General features: G+C 43.0%; 1 protein-coding gene across 1 annotated transcript; it reads left to right on the top strand.

Annotated features, from left to right (window-relative positions):
* Positions 1-1660: 1660 nt before the first annotated feature.
* Positions 1661-17953, top strand: LOC117512947 (chymotrypsin-like elastase family member 2A). The gene is given in 9 exon segments (XM_034173193.1): positions 1661-1712; positions 1799-1866; positions 1868-1888; positions 3616-3713; positions 15159-15281; positions 15380-15516; positions 16500-16645; positions 16731-16883; positions 17872-17953. Coding segments are annotated over 9 exon segments (801 nt in total). The 5' UTR covers positions 1661-1675; the 3' UTR covers positions 17890-17953.
* Positions 17954-18334: the final 381 nt, after the last annotated feature.

Below are 18334 nucleotides of genomic sequence, written 5' to 3'. Positions count from 1 at the left end.
AGCTTTCACCGAATTAAGTATTCGTTCCATTGAAAGAATGTAAAAACGTTATTGTTTTCTATAATGGCTAAAATAGATCCTTGTCATTTGATATATTATTAATTTATAAACAACAGAAAAAGGACTTACATTTTGGTGTTACCACTGCTGCTAAAGTCCAAATTGTGACGTGTAGTCCCGTGATGCTGTGCACTGACTTTGGACGTCCATTAAAAAAAAGACTTTGTACTTCTTCAGTCCAGCCAAAAATCACATCAGGCTTTTCATGTTGACAGCTCTTCATGCATCGAGACGGCTTACAGCGGAGTGGATTTTGTGTGTGTGTGTGTTACAAGAATTAGCACCATCAGTTAGCTCAATAAGGCAACACAGTGGCTTAGTTGTTAGCACTGTTGCCTCACAGCGAGAAGGTCATGGGTTCAATTTCCACCTGTGCCTTTCTGTGTGGAGTTTGGCATGTTCTCCTCCCCGTGTTTGCGTGGGTTTCCTCCGGGTGCTCCAGTTTCCTACCACTTTCAAAGACATGCTGGTTAGGTGGATTGCAATCTTTAAATTGCCCATAGGTGTGCGAGTGGGTGTGAATGTGTTTGTTTGTCTGTTTGTGGCCCTGCGACAGACTGACGTCCTGTTCTGGGTGTACCCCGCCTCGCGCTCTATGACTGCTATATACTCGCGCTCTATGACTGCTGGGATACACTCCAGCCCCCTGTGACCCTTGATTGGACTAAGTGGTTGAAGATGAGTGTGTGAATTGGCTCATAAATTCGCTCGCTTGTGTTGTTGGCCCGCACGTGTGCATGCGTGTGCTTGTGCGCTCATGTACTACAAAAAAAGACTGTGTACTTCCTCAGTGCAGCGGAAAATAATCACTTCAGAAATTAGTCCAGCTTTTCATTCTAACTTCCTGCTAACAGCCTCCAGATAGTGCAGTGGATTTGCTTTGTGTGTGCATGCACATGCATGTTGTGTGTGTGTGTGTGTGTGTGTGTGCATGCATGCGCGTACGTGCATGTGCCTGCATGTGTGTGTGCAGAGTGCAATGGTGCCAAACATATGGAACCAAATTTGCATTCTAAATGGAACCAAACTGCACTCTAAATGTAATGCAACACAAAAGGGACGAAAAAATCCATGTCATGTGACATACAAAGCACCAATCAAATGACAAGGATCCACTCAGCCGTTATATAATATGTATATATATACTTCATTACAAATCTCCATAAAGGTGACATGTGGTAAATTTATTTCATCCAAATGCATATGCTAAGACACACTGAAAGGAGTTGATTGTTCATATATGAAACTGATTTAGTGGTTTTTGCTGCATATTGTAAAGATATAAGAAGTATGTACTTTTATAGATAATAGACAGGACTGAAATTTGAAGCCTAGTTTCTGTTATTTAGAAATTATTCTGAATAAATACAGTTTTTTGCCCATGTTTGTGACTGATCAAGGATGTCAGGAACACAGACTCACTGTCACACCTGTGAGGTTCACAGACACTGTGAGCCAGTGAGATAACGTTCCTGTCATGGAAACTTATCTCCAGGTTGAATTTTTTTCTTCACCCCACCTGTTCTATTTTCTGGTAAATATTAAACACGACGCCTGTTAATTTTCTTTATAAGGAGGAGTAACGCCGGCTGAACTTCAGCTGAAGACAGTAACGATGAAGATTTTGATCTTGGCTTTGTTCGTTGTGGGTGGTAAGCTGTCATTCAGTTATTTTACATTCATAAATATTATACAATAATACTTGATGTAAATATTCATATTCTGTAATGTCTTGTAGCCTACGCCTGTGGTCGGCCCACCTACCCGCCAATCCTCAGCAAGGTGGTTGGTGGAGACGACGTCCGTACCGCACAGCTGGCCCTGGCAGGTATGACCCTGGAAAATACACAGGTGGCAGAAAAATTATTGAAGTTTTAAATTAATTTTCATTTTAAAATTTTGCTGTAATTGTTTAAAATCACATCTATCTTGTTGTAAAGCACTTTGGACTATTTAAAGTGTTACACAAATGAAGTTTGTTTTTACACTGTGTGGTAGTGGTAATGAAATCGCCATTGTTGGTCTTCGACCCAAATGACTCAAAAATGGGTGAACAGATTTTCAACAAATTTAATATACGAATATTCATGACTTGAGTGTCTCTGGACGCTTAATCTTTGGAGCAGATCAGACAAAGAATACAGCCAGATGGACAAAAATATAGTACTAAAGACATTTCTTAGGATATATCTCTGACCAGAATTCAGAATCGCATAATTGTCCGAAAACGACATTTGCAAGAAAATTCTACAACGAATAGGGTTCGGGAGGTAATCTGAAGCAATGTTTCTCATCCACTGGGCATGTGCCCCATTAGTGGGCTGTGTAGCGGCATCCAGTGGGCAACAATTTTTTTTCAACTTGAAGCTAATTTTGAGCATTGTCCTGTGCATCACAAATGAATACTATTGATTTAATCTTTGATGGAAACTGCATGTTTTAAACACCACATAAAACTTACAAATGCACACCATTAAAATAATAAATAATATGTGATTTGTTCAACTATAAACCACACTTTGAAACTAAATTCGAAAAGCTAGCACGCTATAGTTTGATGTAAGAATCTCTAGAAAAATACAATAGAAAACTTTGTGAATCCTAAAAATGAACAAACAATAAACCGTAGTGTTATTATTTGATACAACTATAAGTTGTGCTTGTCAAGAGGGTTGGTAAGGTTAGACCTTACTTGTGTGAAGCGCCTTGGGGCAACTTTGTTGTGATTCCGCACTTTATAAATGAAAATAAATTGAAAAATTGAAGAGAAACTGCTGTCCTTCCATCCAGCCATATGGTGAAAGCTTCCACGTCCTAAAACTCAAGAACCATAAGACACTCAACATCAAATTTTTATACATTAACACTGGGAGGTCAAAGCACTGTCAGCCAGAAAAGTACATTTCTAACATTTATAAATGCCTTTTTTTAATACTGAATTTTGGGATTCAAGTAGGAAATTTACAGAAGCCCTGAAATGCTCACATCGCCTGCTAGATGGCGACAGAAGCTGCTCAAATGTGCAGCAAGGTATTGACTGTTTATTCATTTGAGAAGTTAACCTTTGGTGAAAATAAGATGGGCAGACAGCCAAAAACCAACTTACACTTGTGTCCTGAACTTATGGGCAACTTGCCTGAACCTAAAAATATGAAAATTCTGCAAAAACACACTCCAGATTACAGTTTGTTGTTACTGTATTTATTTAATTCCTGGCTTCCCATCTGTAATGAAGCAATGTCGCATTCCACCAACACACTTTACATTAGATCATTAGAATAGAATCGATTAACTAAAATAATTGGGGAACTTTTAAATGGACTAGAACTTGTTATATGAATTAGTGGGACTTACTTAAAGTTGCAAAGTTTAAAAACCCTTGATCTTAAGCTTATATGATGTCATCACTTATTTTATGTATCACAACCATGTTCTTGTAGCAAAGTATTAATTATCAGTGTTTCATGCACTCAGGGGGTCTGCATCACCCCTCTGATGTTCTGATGTCTTTTTGTTGTTGTTGTGTCTCATTCATTAGCTGTTGTTTGCTCTCAGGTGTCTCTGCAGTATCAGAGCGGCAGCAATTTCTATCACACGTGTGGTGGCACCCTGATCTCCAGTCAGTGGGTCCTCACTGCTGCTCACTGCATTGGGTACGTACTGTGCACAGCGCTCCAAAGTCATCACGACCCTACAGAGCTTCACCACCAGAGGCATGAAAGTCACCAAAACGGTGCACATAGAGAATCATGAGAAGAATTACAGAGTGGCAAGTGCAAAGCCTGTGATATGCAGGGTGAAATAAGTACAACAGGGGGTGATGGGGGTTTAATATAATACCTAAATAGTGAACAAAAGCTATTAGACTTCTGGACGTAATGTACAATTTTATATTTACAAACCTGAGTTTGAGCTGTTATCATGTGGGAGTTTTGGTTAAATATAAATCAACTCTTCATTGAGCCTAAACTCAACACTCCACCAGATTCACTCAGATCAGTTCAAATTTCTTGAGCCATTTTTCTGATAAACAGCTACAGTCAGTTATTTCAGCTTTTGATGTGGATCTGGATGTTGATTTGACAAAAGTTTTACGCTGGATGGCTGTCATGACTCCACTATACACACTAAAGAAAGTAACTTGCTCAGAACATAAAAAAATTATGTAAAGTATACCCACCCAAGTAAAATGTTTAAATCTAGCTAGAAACAATTTTGCTGAGTGACCTAAGTGTAAATTTGTTGGGTCAACATGTTGAAATTGCGTTACTGTTACCTAATTACCATGATTCAGACCGACGAGATTTGAAAAGTTAAATATAGACCTAAATGTACATTTGTTAGTTCAACATGATGAATTTGCATTACTGTTACCTAATTACGTACTATGGTTCGGGCCAACTACATTTGTAAGGGTAAATGTAACAAAAATAAAAAGTAAGTCCCTTCAGCTTCTCCATTGTTTGCACCCGGGGTCGCCACAGCAAATCCGAGGTGGATCTGCATGTTGAATTGGCACAGGTTTTACTCCAGATGCCCTTCCTGATGCAACTCCACATTACATGGAGAAATGTGGCGGGGGTGGGGTTTGAACCGGAAACCTTTTCATACTGAAATCAAGTGCACTAACCACTTGGCCACTACCTCTGCCCTATAAGTAGTTACAACTACTTTAAAATAGTACAGTTACATGTCAACTTAACTTTGCTGTGTTGGATCAACACAATACGTATATGCAGATCCACCTTGAATTTTCTGTGGTGACCCTGAGTGAAAACAAGTGATCAGCCAAAGGGGACTTACTGTTTTTGTTTTTTTGTTTTTTTTTTGTTACATTTACCCTTACAAATCTAGTTGGCCTGAACCATGGTAATTAAGTAACAGTAACATAAATTCATCAAGTTGACCCAAAAAATTTACATTTAGGTCACTCAGCAAAATTGTTTCCTGCTATGTTAACGCATTTTACTTGGGTGGAAATACTTTACATAATTTTTTTTATGTTCACTGAGCAAGTTAAATTTTAAGTTGTTGCATGTTATATTAAAACTACATGATCTGAATGTGTTCGCTCATAAAACTTGATTCTGAATGAATGAATGAAAACTGTTTATTTTGAACATTTGATACAACAACAATTACAAGATAGATCAGTAAAGACAACAACAAAAAAAGTTCCTACTGTGTACCCAACATGTCCGAAAAGGGGTAGGGTGAAGCATCAGCTTATTTATCCCTACCCCTTCTTCCCACAACCAGTAATACCCTTTGCCACATATACAATAGATTCCTACACACCTAAACCGATATATATATATATATATATATATATATATATATATATATATATATATATATATATATATATATATATCAACATACATACACATATATATACATATATACACACATATACACACATATACATATATATACATACACATATATATATATATACACATATACACACATATATGTTGTGAAAGTGTCGTGACACGGACCCACAACAGGGGGCGTTAATGAACGGACAATGGATAAGCCAAAAAGTAACAATTTAATGTTGTGAATCACACAACGATGTACAGACAATAACAATATAGTGACTGTCAATCATACACCAGGTGACGTGTGGGCAGGCTCGACGATAGAAGACGCCTGGCGAGAGAAAAGCCGGATCCACACAGCTTCCACCGCCAACGGAGCTGAAGAACACCGGAGCCGCCAAGCCCTGTGCCCCAGGTGGCCGCTGTCTTCAGCAGTCAGACCCGGTACTGCTGGCAGAGAACAGAGACAGTCCAGATGAGTGTGAGGTCGCACACTCAGTAATCCCACAGTCTGTATTCAGTAAAGGAGGGAGAACCTCCACCTCCAATCACACACTCATGCAGCCCCTGAGTTAACCACTTATCTGAGTGGGGTGTGAGGCGAAGCCGTCGCAGTCTACACCAAACGCCAACTCCGCAGATAAGGCACACCACAGGAAAACGGATGCAAAAAGAGATCAGAATAATACTCAAAGTTTAAGTCAGCAGAGAAAATTACCTGATTGGTAGTTGATTTCTCGGCGAGGAGGTGGAGTTGCAGTCCAGCCTTTGTAGTGGTGGTGATGGGTGACAGCTGGTGTTGATAGGTGACAGCTGTCACTTCCAGCGGCTCCGACGCCCTCTCGTGCTTGGAGCCCGCACTCCAAGCAGGGCGCCATCTGGTGGTGGTGGGCCAGCAGTACCTCCTCTTCAGCGGCCCACACAACAGGACCCCCCCCCCAGGCTTGTCCGGGTGCCGGGCGTAGAAATCGGCCAGGAGGGCCGGGTCCAGGATGAAGCTCCTCTTCACCCAGGAGCGTTCTTCGGGTCCATATCCTTCCCAGTCCACCAAATACTGGAATCCCCGGCCCTTTCGACGAACGTCCAGGAGTTGGCGCATAGTCCAAGCCGGCTCCCCGTTGATGATCCGGGCAGGCGGCGGCGCCGGTCCAGGGGCACAGAGGAGAGAGGTGTGGCAGGGTTTGAGTCTGGAGATGTGGAAAACTGGATGTATCCGCAGTGAAGCTGAAGCTGCCAGCTTCACTGCGGCTGGACTGAGGACCTTCACGATGGTGAAGGGTCCTATAAATCTGTCCTTAAGCTTCTGGGATTCCGTTTGTAGAGGTATGTCCTTTGTGGATAACCAGACCGCCTGCCCGGGCTGGTATGCAGGGGCCGGGGAATGCCGGCGGTCTGCATGGGCCTTAGCCCTCGTCCGGGCTCTGAGAAGGGCAGAGCGGGCGGTACTCCACACCCGACGGCACTTCCTCAGATGGGCCTGGACCGAGGGCACCCCGACCTCTCCCTCCACTAGCGGAAACAATGGGGGCTGGTACCCCAAACACACCTCAAACGGGGAGAGGCTGGTGGCAGATGAAACTTGGCTATTATGAGCATACTCAATCCAGGCCAGATGGTCACTCCAGGCCGTCGGGTGCGCGGAGGTCACGCAGCGGAGGGCCTGCTCCAGTTCCTGGTTCGTCCGCTCTGCCTGCCCGTTCGTCTGGGGGTGGTACCCAGACGAGAGACTGACGGTGGCCCCCAGTTCCCTGCAGAAACTCCTCCAGACCTGGGAGGAGAACTGAGGACCACGATCCGAGACTATGTCCGATGGAATCCCATGCAGACGCACGACATGGTGGACCAGGAGGTCTGCAGTCTCCTGGGCCGTCGGGAGCTTCGGGAGGGCCACGAAGTGGGCCGCCTTGGAGAACCGGTCCACTATCGTTAAGATGGTGGTGTTGCCCTGGGACGGCGGGAGGCCCGTGACAAAGTCCAGGCCGATATGAGACCAGGGGCGACGAGGCACAGGCAGAGGCTGGAGGAGGCCTTGGGCCTTGTGATGGTCGGCTTTGCCCCTGGCACAGGTGGTGCAGGCCTGGACATACTCCCGGACGTCGGCTTCCATAGACGCCCACCAGAAGCGCTGCCGGACCACTGCCACGGTCCTTCGCACCCCTGGGTGACAGGAGAGCTTGGAACCGTGACAGAAGTCAAGGACCGCAGCCCTGGCCTCTGGTGGGACGTACAGTTTGTTCTTCGGACCTGTCCCCGGGTCCGGCTCCATGTCAGGGCCTCCCGGACGGTCTTCTCCATGTCCCAGGTAAGGGCGGCCACGACAGTGGACTCGGGGATGATGGTTTCAGGGGGGTCTGACAGCTCGGTCTTGACCTCCTCTTCGTGCACCCGGGACAGGGCGTCAGATCGTTGGTTCTTAGTCCCGGGGCGGTAGGTGATCCGGAAGTCAAAACGCCCGAAGAACAGCGACCAGCGGGCTTGCCTGGGGTTCAGACGCTTCGTGGTCCGGATGTACTCCAGGTTCCGATGGTCCGTGAAAACCGTAAATGGTACCGATGCTCCCTCCAACAGGTGTCTCCACTCCTCAAGAGCCTCCTTCACCGCAAGAAGTTCCCGATTGCCGAGATCATAGTTCCGTTCAGCTGGGGTCAACCTGCGGGAAAAGTAGGCACATGGATGGAGAACCTTGTCGGACTCCCTGCTCTGGGACAGCACGGCTCCTGTCCCTGAGTCAGAGGCATCCACTTCAACAACAAACTGGCGCTTGGGATCGGGCTGCACCAGAACTGGTGCAGTCGAGAACCGGCGTTTCAACTCCCTAAACGCGGCTTCGCACCGATCCGACCAAGTGAAGGGGACTTTTGTGGAGGTCAGGGCTGTCAGGGGGCTAACTACCTGACTGTAGCCCTTGATGAACCTCCGGTAAAAATTTGCAAAACCGAGGAACTGTTGTAGTTCCCTACGGTTCGTTGGTTGGGGCCAATCTCTCACCGCCACAACCTTGGCCGGATCAGGGGCGACGGAGTTGGAGGAGATGATGAACCCCAAGAAGGACAAAGAAGTGCGGTGGAACTCACACTTCTCGCCCTTCACAAACAGCCGGTTCTCCAACAACCGCTGTAGGACCTGACGTACATGCTTGACATGGGTCTCAGGATCCGGAGAAAAGATGAGTATATCGTCTAGATATACGAAGACAAACCAATGCAGGAAGTCCCGCAAGACGTCATTAACCAATGCTTGGAAGGTCGCGGGCGCATTGGTGAGGCCGAACGGCATGACCAGGTACTCAAAGTGACCTAACGGGGTGTTGAATGCCGTCTTCCACTCGTCTCCCTCCCAGTTCCGAACCAGGTGATAAGCATTCCTAAGATCCAATTTCGTGAAAATTTGGGCTCCATGCAGGGGCGTGAACACTGAATCCAACAGAGGTAATGGGTATCAATCAATCAATCAACTTTTTTCTTATATAGCGCCAAATCACAACAAACAGTTGCCCCAAGGCGCTCCATATTGCAAGGCAAGGCCATACAATAACCATGAAAAACCCCAACGGTCAAAACGACCCCCTATGAGCAAGCACTTGGCCACAGTGGGAAGGAAAAACTCCCTTTTAACAGGAAGAAACCTCCAGCAGAACCAGGTTCAGGGAGGGGCAGTCTTCTGCTGAGACTGGTTGGGGCTGAGGGAAAGAACCAGGAAAAAGACATGCCGAGAAGGGGGGCAGAGATCGATCACTAATGATTAAATGCAGAGTGATGCATACGGAGCAAAAAAAGAAAGAAACAGTGTATCATGGGAACCCCCCCACAGTCTACGTCTAAAGCAACATAACCAAGGGATGGTCCAGGGTCACCCGATCCAGCCCTAACTATAAGCCTTAGCGAAAAGGAAAGTTTTAAGCCTAATCTTAAAAGTAGAGAGGGTATCTGTCTCCCTGATCTGAATTGGGAGCTGGTTCCACAGGAGAGGAGCCTGAAAGCTGAAGGCTCTGCCTCCCATTCTACTCTTACAAACCCTAGGAACTACAAGTAAGCCCGCAGTCTGAGAGCGAAGCGCTCTAATGGGGTAATATGGTACTACGAGGTCCCTAAGATAAGATGGGACCTGATTATTCAAAACCTTATAAGTAAGAAGAAGAATTTTAAATTCTATTCTAGAATTAACAGGAAGCCAATGAAGAGAGGCCAATATGGGTGAGATATGCTCTCTCCTGCTAGTCCCCGTCAGTACTCTAGCTGCAGCATTCTGAACCAACTGAAGGCTTTTTAGGGAACTTTTAGGACAACCTGATAATAATGAATTACAATAGTCCAGCCTAGAGGAAATAAATGCATGAATTAGTTTTTCAGCATCACTCTGAGACAAGACCTTTCTGATTTTAGAGATATTGCGTAAATGAAAAAAGGCAGTCCTACATATTTGTTTAATATGCGCTTTGAATGACATATCCTGATCAAAAATAACTCCAAGATTTCTCACAGTATTACCAGAGATCAGGGAAATGCCATCCAGAGTAACGATCTGGTTAGACACCATGCTTCTAAGATTTGTGGGGCCAAGTACAATAACTTCAGTTTTATCTGAGTTTAAAAGCAGGAAATTAGAGGTCATCCATGTCTTTATGTCTGTAAGACAATCCTGCAGTTTAGCTAATTGGTGTGTATCCTCTGGCTTCATGGATAGATAAAGCTGGGTATCATCTGCGTAACAATGAAAATTTAAGCAATACCGTCTAATAATACTGCCCAAGGGAAGCATGTATAAAGTGAATAAAATTGGTCCTAGCACAGAACCTTGTGGAACTCCATAATTAACTTTAGTCTGTGAAGAAGATTCCCCATTTACATGAACAAACTGTAATCTATTAGACAAATATGATTCAAACCACCGCAGCGCAGTGCCTTTAATACCTATGACATGCTCTAATCTCTGTAATAAAATTTTATGGTCAACAGTATCAAAAGCAGCACTGAGGTCCAACAGAACAAGCACAGAGATAAGTCCACTGTCCGAAGCCATAAGAAGATCATTTGTAACCTTCACTAATGCTGTTTCTGTACTATGATGAATTCTAAAACCTGACTGAAACTCTTCAAATAGACCATTCCTCTGCAGGTGATCAGTTAGCTGTTTTACAACTACCCTCTCAAGAATCTTTGAGAGAAAAGGAAGGTTGGAGATTGGCCTATAATTAGCTAAGATAGCTGGGTCAAGTGATGGCTTTTTAAGTAATGGTTTAATTACTGCCACCTTAAAGGCATGTGGTACATAACCAACTAACAAAGATAGATTGATCATATTTAAGATTGAAGCATTAAATAATGGTAGGACTTCCTTGAGCAGCCTGGCAGGAATGGGGTCTAATAAGCATGTTGATGGTTTGGATGAAGTAACTAATGAAAATAACTCAGACAGAACAATCGGAGAGAAAGAGTCTAACCAAATACCGGCATCACTGAAAGCAGCCAAAGATAACGATGCATCTTTGGGATGGTTATGAGTAATTTTTTCTCTAATAGTCAAAATTTTGTTAGCAAAGAAAGTCATGAAGTCATCACTAGTTAAAGTTAATGGAATACTCAGCTCAATAGAGCTCTGACTCTTTGTCAGCCTGGTTGTTCTTATTTTCTTCAATTAGTGATGAGTAGAAAGATGTCCTAGCTTCACGGAGGGCTTTCTTATAGAGCAACAAACTCTTTTTCCAGGCTAAGTGAAGATCTTCTAAATTAGTGAGACGCCATTTCCTCTCCAACTTACGGGTTATCTGCTTTAAGCTACGAGTTTGTGAGTTATACCACGGAGTCAGACACTTCTGATTTAAAGCTCTCTTTTTCAGAGGAGCTACAGCATCCAAAGTTGTCTTCAATGAGGATGTAAAACTATTGACGAGATACTCTAGCTCCCTTACAGAGTTTAGGTAGCTACTCTGCTCTGTGTTGGTATATGACATTAGAGAACATAAAGAAGGAATCATATCCTTAAACCTAGTTACAGCGCTTTCTGAAAGACTTCTAGTGTAATGAAACTTATTCCCCATTGCAGGGTAGTCCATCAGGGTAAATGTAAATGTTATTAAAAAATGATCAGACAGAAGGGAGTTTTCAGGGAATACTGTTAAGTCTTCTATTTCCATACCATAAGTCAGAACAAGATCTAAAATATGATTAAAGTGGTGGGTGGACTCATTTACTTTTTGAGCAAAGCCGATAGAGTCTAATAATAGATTAAATGCAGTGTTGAGGCTGTCATTCTCAGCATCTGTGTGGATGTTAAAATCGCCCACTATAATTATCTTATCTGAGCTAAGCACTAAGTCAGACAAAAGGTCTGAAAATTCACAGAGAAACTCACAGTAATGACCAGGTGGACGATAGATAATAACAAATAAAACTGGTTTTTGGGACTTCCAATTTGGATGGACAAGACTAAGAGACAAGCTTTCAAATGAATTAAAGCTCTGTCTAGGTTTTTGATTAATTAATAAGCTGGAATGGAAGATTGCTGCTAATCCTCCGCCCCGGCCCGTGCTACGAGCATTCTGACAGTTAGTGTGACTCGGGGGTGTTGACTCATTTAAACTAACATATTCATCCTGCTGTAACCAAGTTTCTGTTAGGCAGAATAAATCAATACGTTGATCAATTATTATATCATTTACCAACAGGGACTTAGAAGAAAGAGACCTAATGTTTAATAGACCACATTTAACTGTTTTAGTCTGTGGTGCAATTGAAGGTGCTATATTATTTTTTCTTTTTGAATTTTTATGCTTAAATAGATTTTTGCTAGTTATTGGTGGTCTGGGAGCAGGCACCGTCTCTACGGGGATGGGGTAATAAGGGGATGGCAGGGGGAGAGAAGCTGCAGAGAGGTGTATAAGACCACAGCTCTGCCTCCTGGTCCCAACGCTAGACAGTCACAGTTTGGAGGATCCCAAAAAATTGGCCAGATTTCTAGAAATGAGAGCTGCTCCCTCTAAAGTGGGATGGATGCCGTCTCTCCTAACAAGACCAGGTTTTCCCCAGAAGCTTTGCCAATTATCTATGAAGCCCACCTCATTTTTTGGACACCACTCAGACAGCCAGCAATTCAAGGAGAACATGCGGCTAAACATGTCACTCCCGGTCTGATTGGGGAGGGGCCCAGAGAAAACAACAGAGTCCGACATTGTTTTTGCAAAGTTACACACCGATTTAATGTTAATTTTAGTGACCTCCGATTGGCGTAACCGAGTGTCATTACTGCCGACGTGAATTACAATCTTACCAAATTTACGCTTAGCCTTAGCCAGCAATTTCAAATGTCCTTCGATGTCGCCTGCTCTGGCCCCCGGAAGACAATTGACAATGGTTGCTGGTGTCGCTAACTTCACATTTCTCAAAACAGAGTCGACAATAACCAGAGTTTGATCCTCGGCGGGTGTGTCGTCGAGTGGGCAAAAACGGTTAGAGATGTGAACGGGTTGACGGTGTACACGGGGCTTCTGTTTAGGGCTACGCTTCCTCCTCACAGTCACCCAGTCAGCCTGCTTTCCCGACTGCACGGAATCTGCCAGGGGGGAACTAATCGGTTGCGAACCGTGATCTCGTTCAGCCCTCTGTAATCAATGCATGGACGGAGTCCGCCGTCCTTCTTGCCCACAAAAAAGAAACCAGCACCCATCGGGGAGGTGGAGTTCCGGATCAACCCGGCAGCTAACGAGTCCCGGATGTAGGTCTCCATTGATTCGCGTTCCGGACGTGAGAGGTTGTACAGCCTGCTGGACGGGTACTCAGCGCCCGGTATCAAATCAATGGCACAATCGTACGGACGGTGCGGGGGCAGCATGAGTGCCAGATCCTTGCTGAAGATGTCAGCAAGCTCATGGTACTCGGCTGGCACCGCCGCCAGATTGGGGGGGACTAAAACCTCCTCCTTAGCTGTCACACCGGGTGGAACCGAGGATCTTAAACACTCCCGGTGGCAGGTTTCGCTCCACTGAACCACAACCCCAGACAGCCAATCAATCCGGGGATTGTGTTTTAACACCCATGGAAAACCCAAAATCACTCGGGAGGTAGAAGGTGTTACATAAAACACAATCTCCTCCCTGTGATTCCCAGACACCACCAATGTCACTGGCTGTCTGGTGTGTGATTAGTGGAAGAAGGGTGCCATCTAGTGCCCGCACCGACAATGGTGACGGTAAGGCCACTAGAGGGAGCCCAACCTCCTTTGCCCATCTGCTATCCAGCAGATTCCCCTCCGACCCCGTGTCCACCAGTGCTGGGGCGTGAAGGGTTAGAGTGCTGTTGTTTTAACCGTTTGGGGCATTCTCTCTGTATGTGCTCGGTAGAGCTGCAGAGAAAACACTCTCCACGGATCAGCCTCCTTTGCCTCTGATCTGATCGTTTTTTGGCCCTGCTCGTTTCCATAGCAACGTCAGCAGGGGGAGCTGCGGCCCACACAACAATATATACACAAACATAAATATACACCTACACATACCTACTTACATACAAAATACTATATATTTACAAGCCGAAGCAAAAAACAAAAACACCCTAACCCTCATTACCCTTCCTCCTCCCTATACCTAGAAAAAAACATATTTTTGTACTGCTGTTTGAACTGGTTCATGCTTGGACATTGCTTGAGCCCCACTCCCAATCTGTTCCACATCCTCACCCCACAGACAGAAATACAGAAACCTTTTAATGTTGTTCGTGCCCACTGATGCTTTAAATTAAATGTCCCCCTCAGACTGCAATCCCCTGATCTGTTAAAAAACATATTTTTAATATTTGCTGGAAGTAAATTGTTTATTGCTTTATACACGATTTGTACTGTTTGAAAATGAACCAAGTCTGTGAATTTTAAGAATTTGGATTGTAAAAATAGTGGATTTGTATGATCTCTATAGCCAGTATTATGAATAATTCTTATATTCTTATCTATTCTATATCATAGAAGTTACATGTTAGACTTATGTTCATATAACATAAAAAACAACAACAACCATGCTGATTTTTTTGAGTGCACAGGGAGAATGGACACAGGTCTCCTTGAACTGGAAACTTTCTGATCTTGAAACAAGCGCACTAACCGCTTACCCACCAAAGCCAACTAAGACATAGTTATCCTGCCAGAAGTTCAATATTATGTTATAGATATATATGTCCATCCATCTGTTGAGTAAAACCTAAGCTCATATGATTTATCTTAGTTAATTGTTATTCTGTTGGTAGTACTGATGCAACAGTTAAGTCACACTAGTAGCAAAATTATTTTTAACAGCACTTGAGTGAGGAATCATTTTTGAATAAGTACTACAAAGAGCATTCATAGTACTGCATACTGACAGAAGCAAAAAGTTCAGCGTTTGTCTACAGATCATGGTGCAGCTTCTGTGATGTCATAAAGAAGCTTTTGAATCAGAGCTGGATCGAATCTTCCCCAATTTTACACGCATCTCCTCTTTAATTTCCAGTAGGGGACAGTAAATGCTGACATTACAGTATAACAATGGAATGTTTTATGCCTGTAAAATGGCAACGTGCATGATTTCAAAATGGTTATAATATTGATGCCCATCAAAGCAAATAAAAGTATTAAAGTCAAGCATAAAAGAAACTGAGTATCGACACGAGCATTTTCCCGTTGTTACTTGTTTTCACACCCCCTTCAATTGTGTAGCTTTATTATATGTTCATCACTTATGTTCTGGTAAATCTGCTTCCTTTAATGATGTAGAGACTCTGAAGCTTCTTTCTCATTTGTTTTGTGGCTCTGCAGTAGTCGCACCTACAGAGTCTATCTGGGAAAACACAATCTGAAGATCGCCAATGAGGCTGGTTCCATTGCTATCAGCCCTGCCAAGATTGTGGTCCACCCCAGCTGGGACGCCGCCAGAATCCGGTATCGACTCGGCCATTCCTTTTTGTCATATTATACAGCTCTGAAGACTTTCACTATCGGTTCTCTTCCTAAGCCTTGTATTTCCGCTCTTGCTCCAGTAACGACATTGCCCTGATAAAACTCGCAAGCCCTGTCAAGCTCAGTAATACCATCATGCCCGCCTGCCTTCCTGACAATGGGGTCATCTTGCCTCATGGCACTGCATGCTACGTCACAGGCTGGGGCCGTTTGTGGAGTAAGTTGTCTTTCTGGCAAGCATGTCCACTGATATCAGTACTCTATTCTCCCTCTAATCTTCTGTGAGCTTTGCAGTTGAACTTTCTGACCAATTTTTTGAAAATTTGCACTTTCCATTGAGCAGTCAACGTGCACCGTTTGTGTGCTGCATCACCAGTTATGCGGCTTCATCACGAAGTCTGTGTGTGTATGTGTGGGGGGGATTTTGTTAATGCAACAGTGTGCAGGATTTAGGGGTGTTTATTAGCATGAGTGGAATATAACATCTCCTTATTGGTTCACAATTATCTGCAAAAATTAATCGATTTCTTTTCATAAGCTTAGTATGAGTCCTCAATATCCACATGGGAGTGCGCCCCCTCATGGAGGCCGCCATGTTGCACCACCATATTGATACACAATTCCAAAAGGGATGCACGCACTTACTCCACCTTTTTGCACTTTGCAACAGAAAAATGAAGAGGGATGAGTGGCTGCTGTCTGCTGGTTGCCTGTGCAGGACAATAAGTTTGTCAACTCTCATTTTTGTTAAATTGAGGCTCACACACAAATAAAGCCAAAGTAGCATGAATCAATGAATCACCATCAGCAAATAAACAAAAAGGTGAAGGTGAAACAAAATCCTGAGTGATGGTGGCATAATGCAATCTGCAACCTCACCACTAGAGGGCACCAATCCTACACACGCTACCTTTAAAATAAAATGGGAAATTTTAGATACAGTTTGCCAGAAGGCACATGGGAGACTCAAGCCTGGATTTGAACTGTTTTCTTGTTTAAAAAGTCTTCTACTCCACCATGAAGGTGTGTAACCAGACAAAAACTGCACTATGCCACAGTTTCAAGCCTATAATGCCCCCAGAGTGGCTCCCCTCACCAGTTTTATTTTAGAGAACCCTGGATTCTGCATGGTCCAACTCTGAAGTATGAATGATTGTTGGTGCTGAAAATGTGAATGAAAATGGTCACTTTCACCTGCAGCCAATGGTCCAATTGCTGACATCCTGCAGCAGGCACTCCTGCGTGTGGTCGGCCATTCCACCTGCAGCAAGTCAGATTGGTGGGGCAGCCTGGTCACGACCAGCATGATCTGTGCAGGAGGAGACGGCAATGTGGCCAGCTGCAACGTAAGTCACGTGCATTTCCTGTTATTTTTGCTGTGTATGTTGCACATAATATGCTTGACTGTGCACGGCCTCCAATCCGTTTCAGGGAGACTCTGGCGGCCCCTTGAACTGTCAGAGCAGTGACGGATCCTGGGACGTCCACGGTGTGGTGAGCTTCGGCTCCAGCATGGGCTGCAACTTCTACCAGAAGCCCTCCGTCTTCACCCGGGTCAGCGCCTACATCCCCTGGATTAACAATGTAAGTTAGAATACTTTAGATAGCACCATTAATATTTCATTGGATAATTTTGTCCAGAGAAGCATCAGGATGATGTTTTCTGCACTGTTGGCAGGACATTTTATTGATAGTGTGAATGTAGAGATGATAGTTATCTGACATATTGTACATCATGAAATATGAATGAATGAATGATTTATTCAGCACACAAAACTCCACATCAAAAAAGAAAAGATTTTACAGTAGCACATATGATAAAAAAGTAATATTCGGGCAGCTGAGGTGCTACAAAAATATTGCAAAATAAAGAAGCTTTCACTGGAGTGACATTTTACATGTTATTTTACTTTTGAGAATTAAATTGACAGTCTATGCTTTTTTGGTAATTTTACTAATATTTTATGTCAATTTAAAATAGGAAAATCTGTAAAATACACAGAAAAATATGTAAAATTACATTTTTTTTTTACAGAGAGCTATTCAGGTTGTCTTACATTAGACAAGTCAATTTCTTTTTTGTTTGTAATTTTATTGTGATTTTAATGTTTTAAAAATGCGGGGAAAGATACGTAAAATGTATTTTAAAAAATTGTTGTATTACATTCAACATATAAATTCACAGTCAAGTTTTGCTATTTTACTGAGATTTTAATGTGGCATTAATATACAAGACAAATATGTAAAAAAAGATTTTTTTTTTTTTTTTGCTGCTTTTATAGTGAGTTTTTCATGCTTTACATCAGACATATAAATTCAGTTTTATTGAGATTTTAGTATACTTTTAAAATACAGGAAACATCTGTAAAATACATAGAAAAAAAAACATTTAAATTGCAGATTCATTTTTTGTTTGTTTGTTTTTACAGCAAGTAAAGTATAAATCTTCTTTCTGAGTCAATTTTAAGCTGCATTCATTTGTATCTCTTGAGTAAAAATAGTGTGATGTGTGAAGATGATGAGATGAAATGTATCATGAACACATTTTAATATATTTTCATTATTTTTGTAGGTGATGACCTCAAACTGAGATGTGCAACAAGCTGACAGTTCTTTGTTTCACTTAACAATCAAATAAAGAACTTAACTGCAAATCTCTGTGTTTTCTAGTTTGTTCATGTTTCATGATTTCAAACATAAATGCACCTTTCATGTAATGTGGAGTTGTGTAAGGAACACAAGGAACTTAGGATATATTAAAAGCCAAGTGGCCTCTGTGTGTGAGGCTTCGATCACGGAGAAACTGGGGAGAGCTGACATTTGCTGTTTAGTTTGCTTATGTATTTTGGGTCAAGGATGAACACTGTCAAAAGGGAAAGTTGATAGGATGAATATTTTTGGAGAAAGCAGAGAGCCTACACAGAAACATTTTTGGAGAAACAACAGATATTAACTAACAACACTGTGAAACAACAACAGTGGACATTGATAATTACATTCTGGACTCACACGCCATTCCAACTCATTACAGACAC

This window comes from Thalassophryne amazonica, chromosome 6, assembly GCF_902500255.1.
Source record: "Thalassophryne amazonica chromosome 6, fThaAma1.1, whole genome shotgun sequence".
Lineage (NCBI taxonomy): Eukaryota > Metazoa > Chordata > Actinopteri > Batrachoidiformes > Batrachoididae > Thalassophryne > Thalassophryne amazonica.
This window is presented reverse-complemented; position numbering and strand designations above follow the sequence as displayed.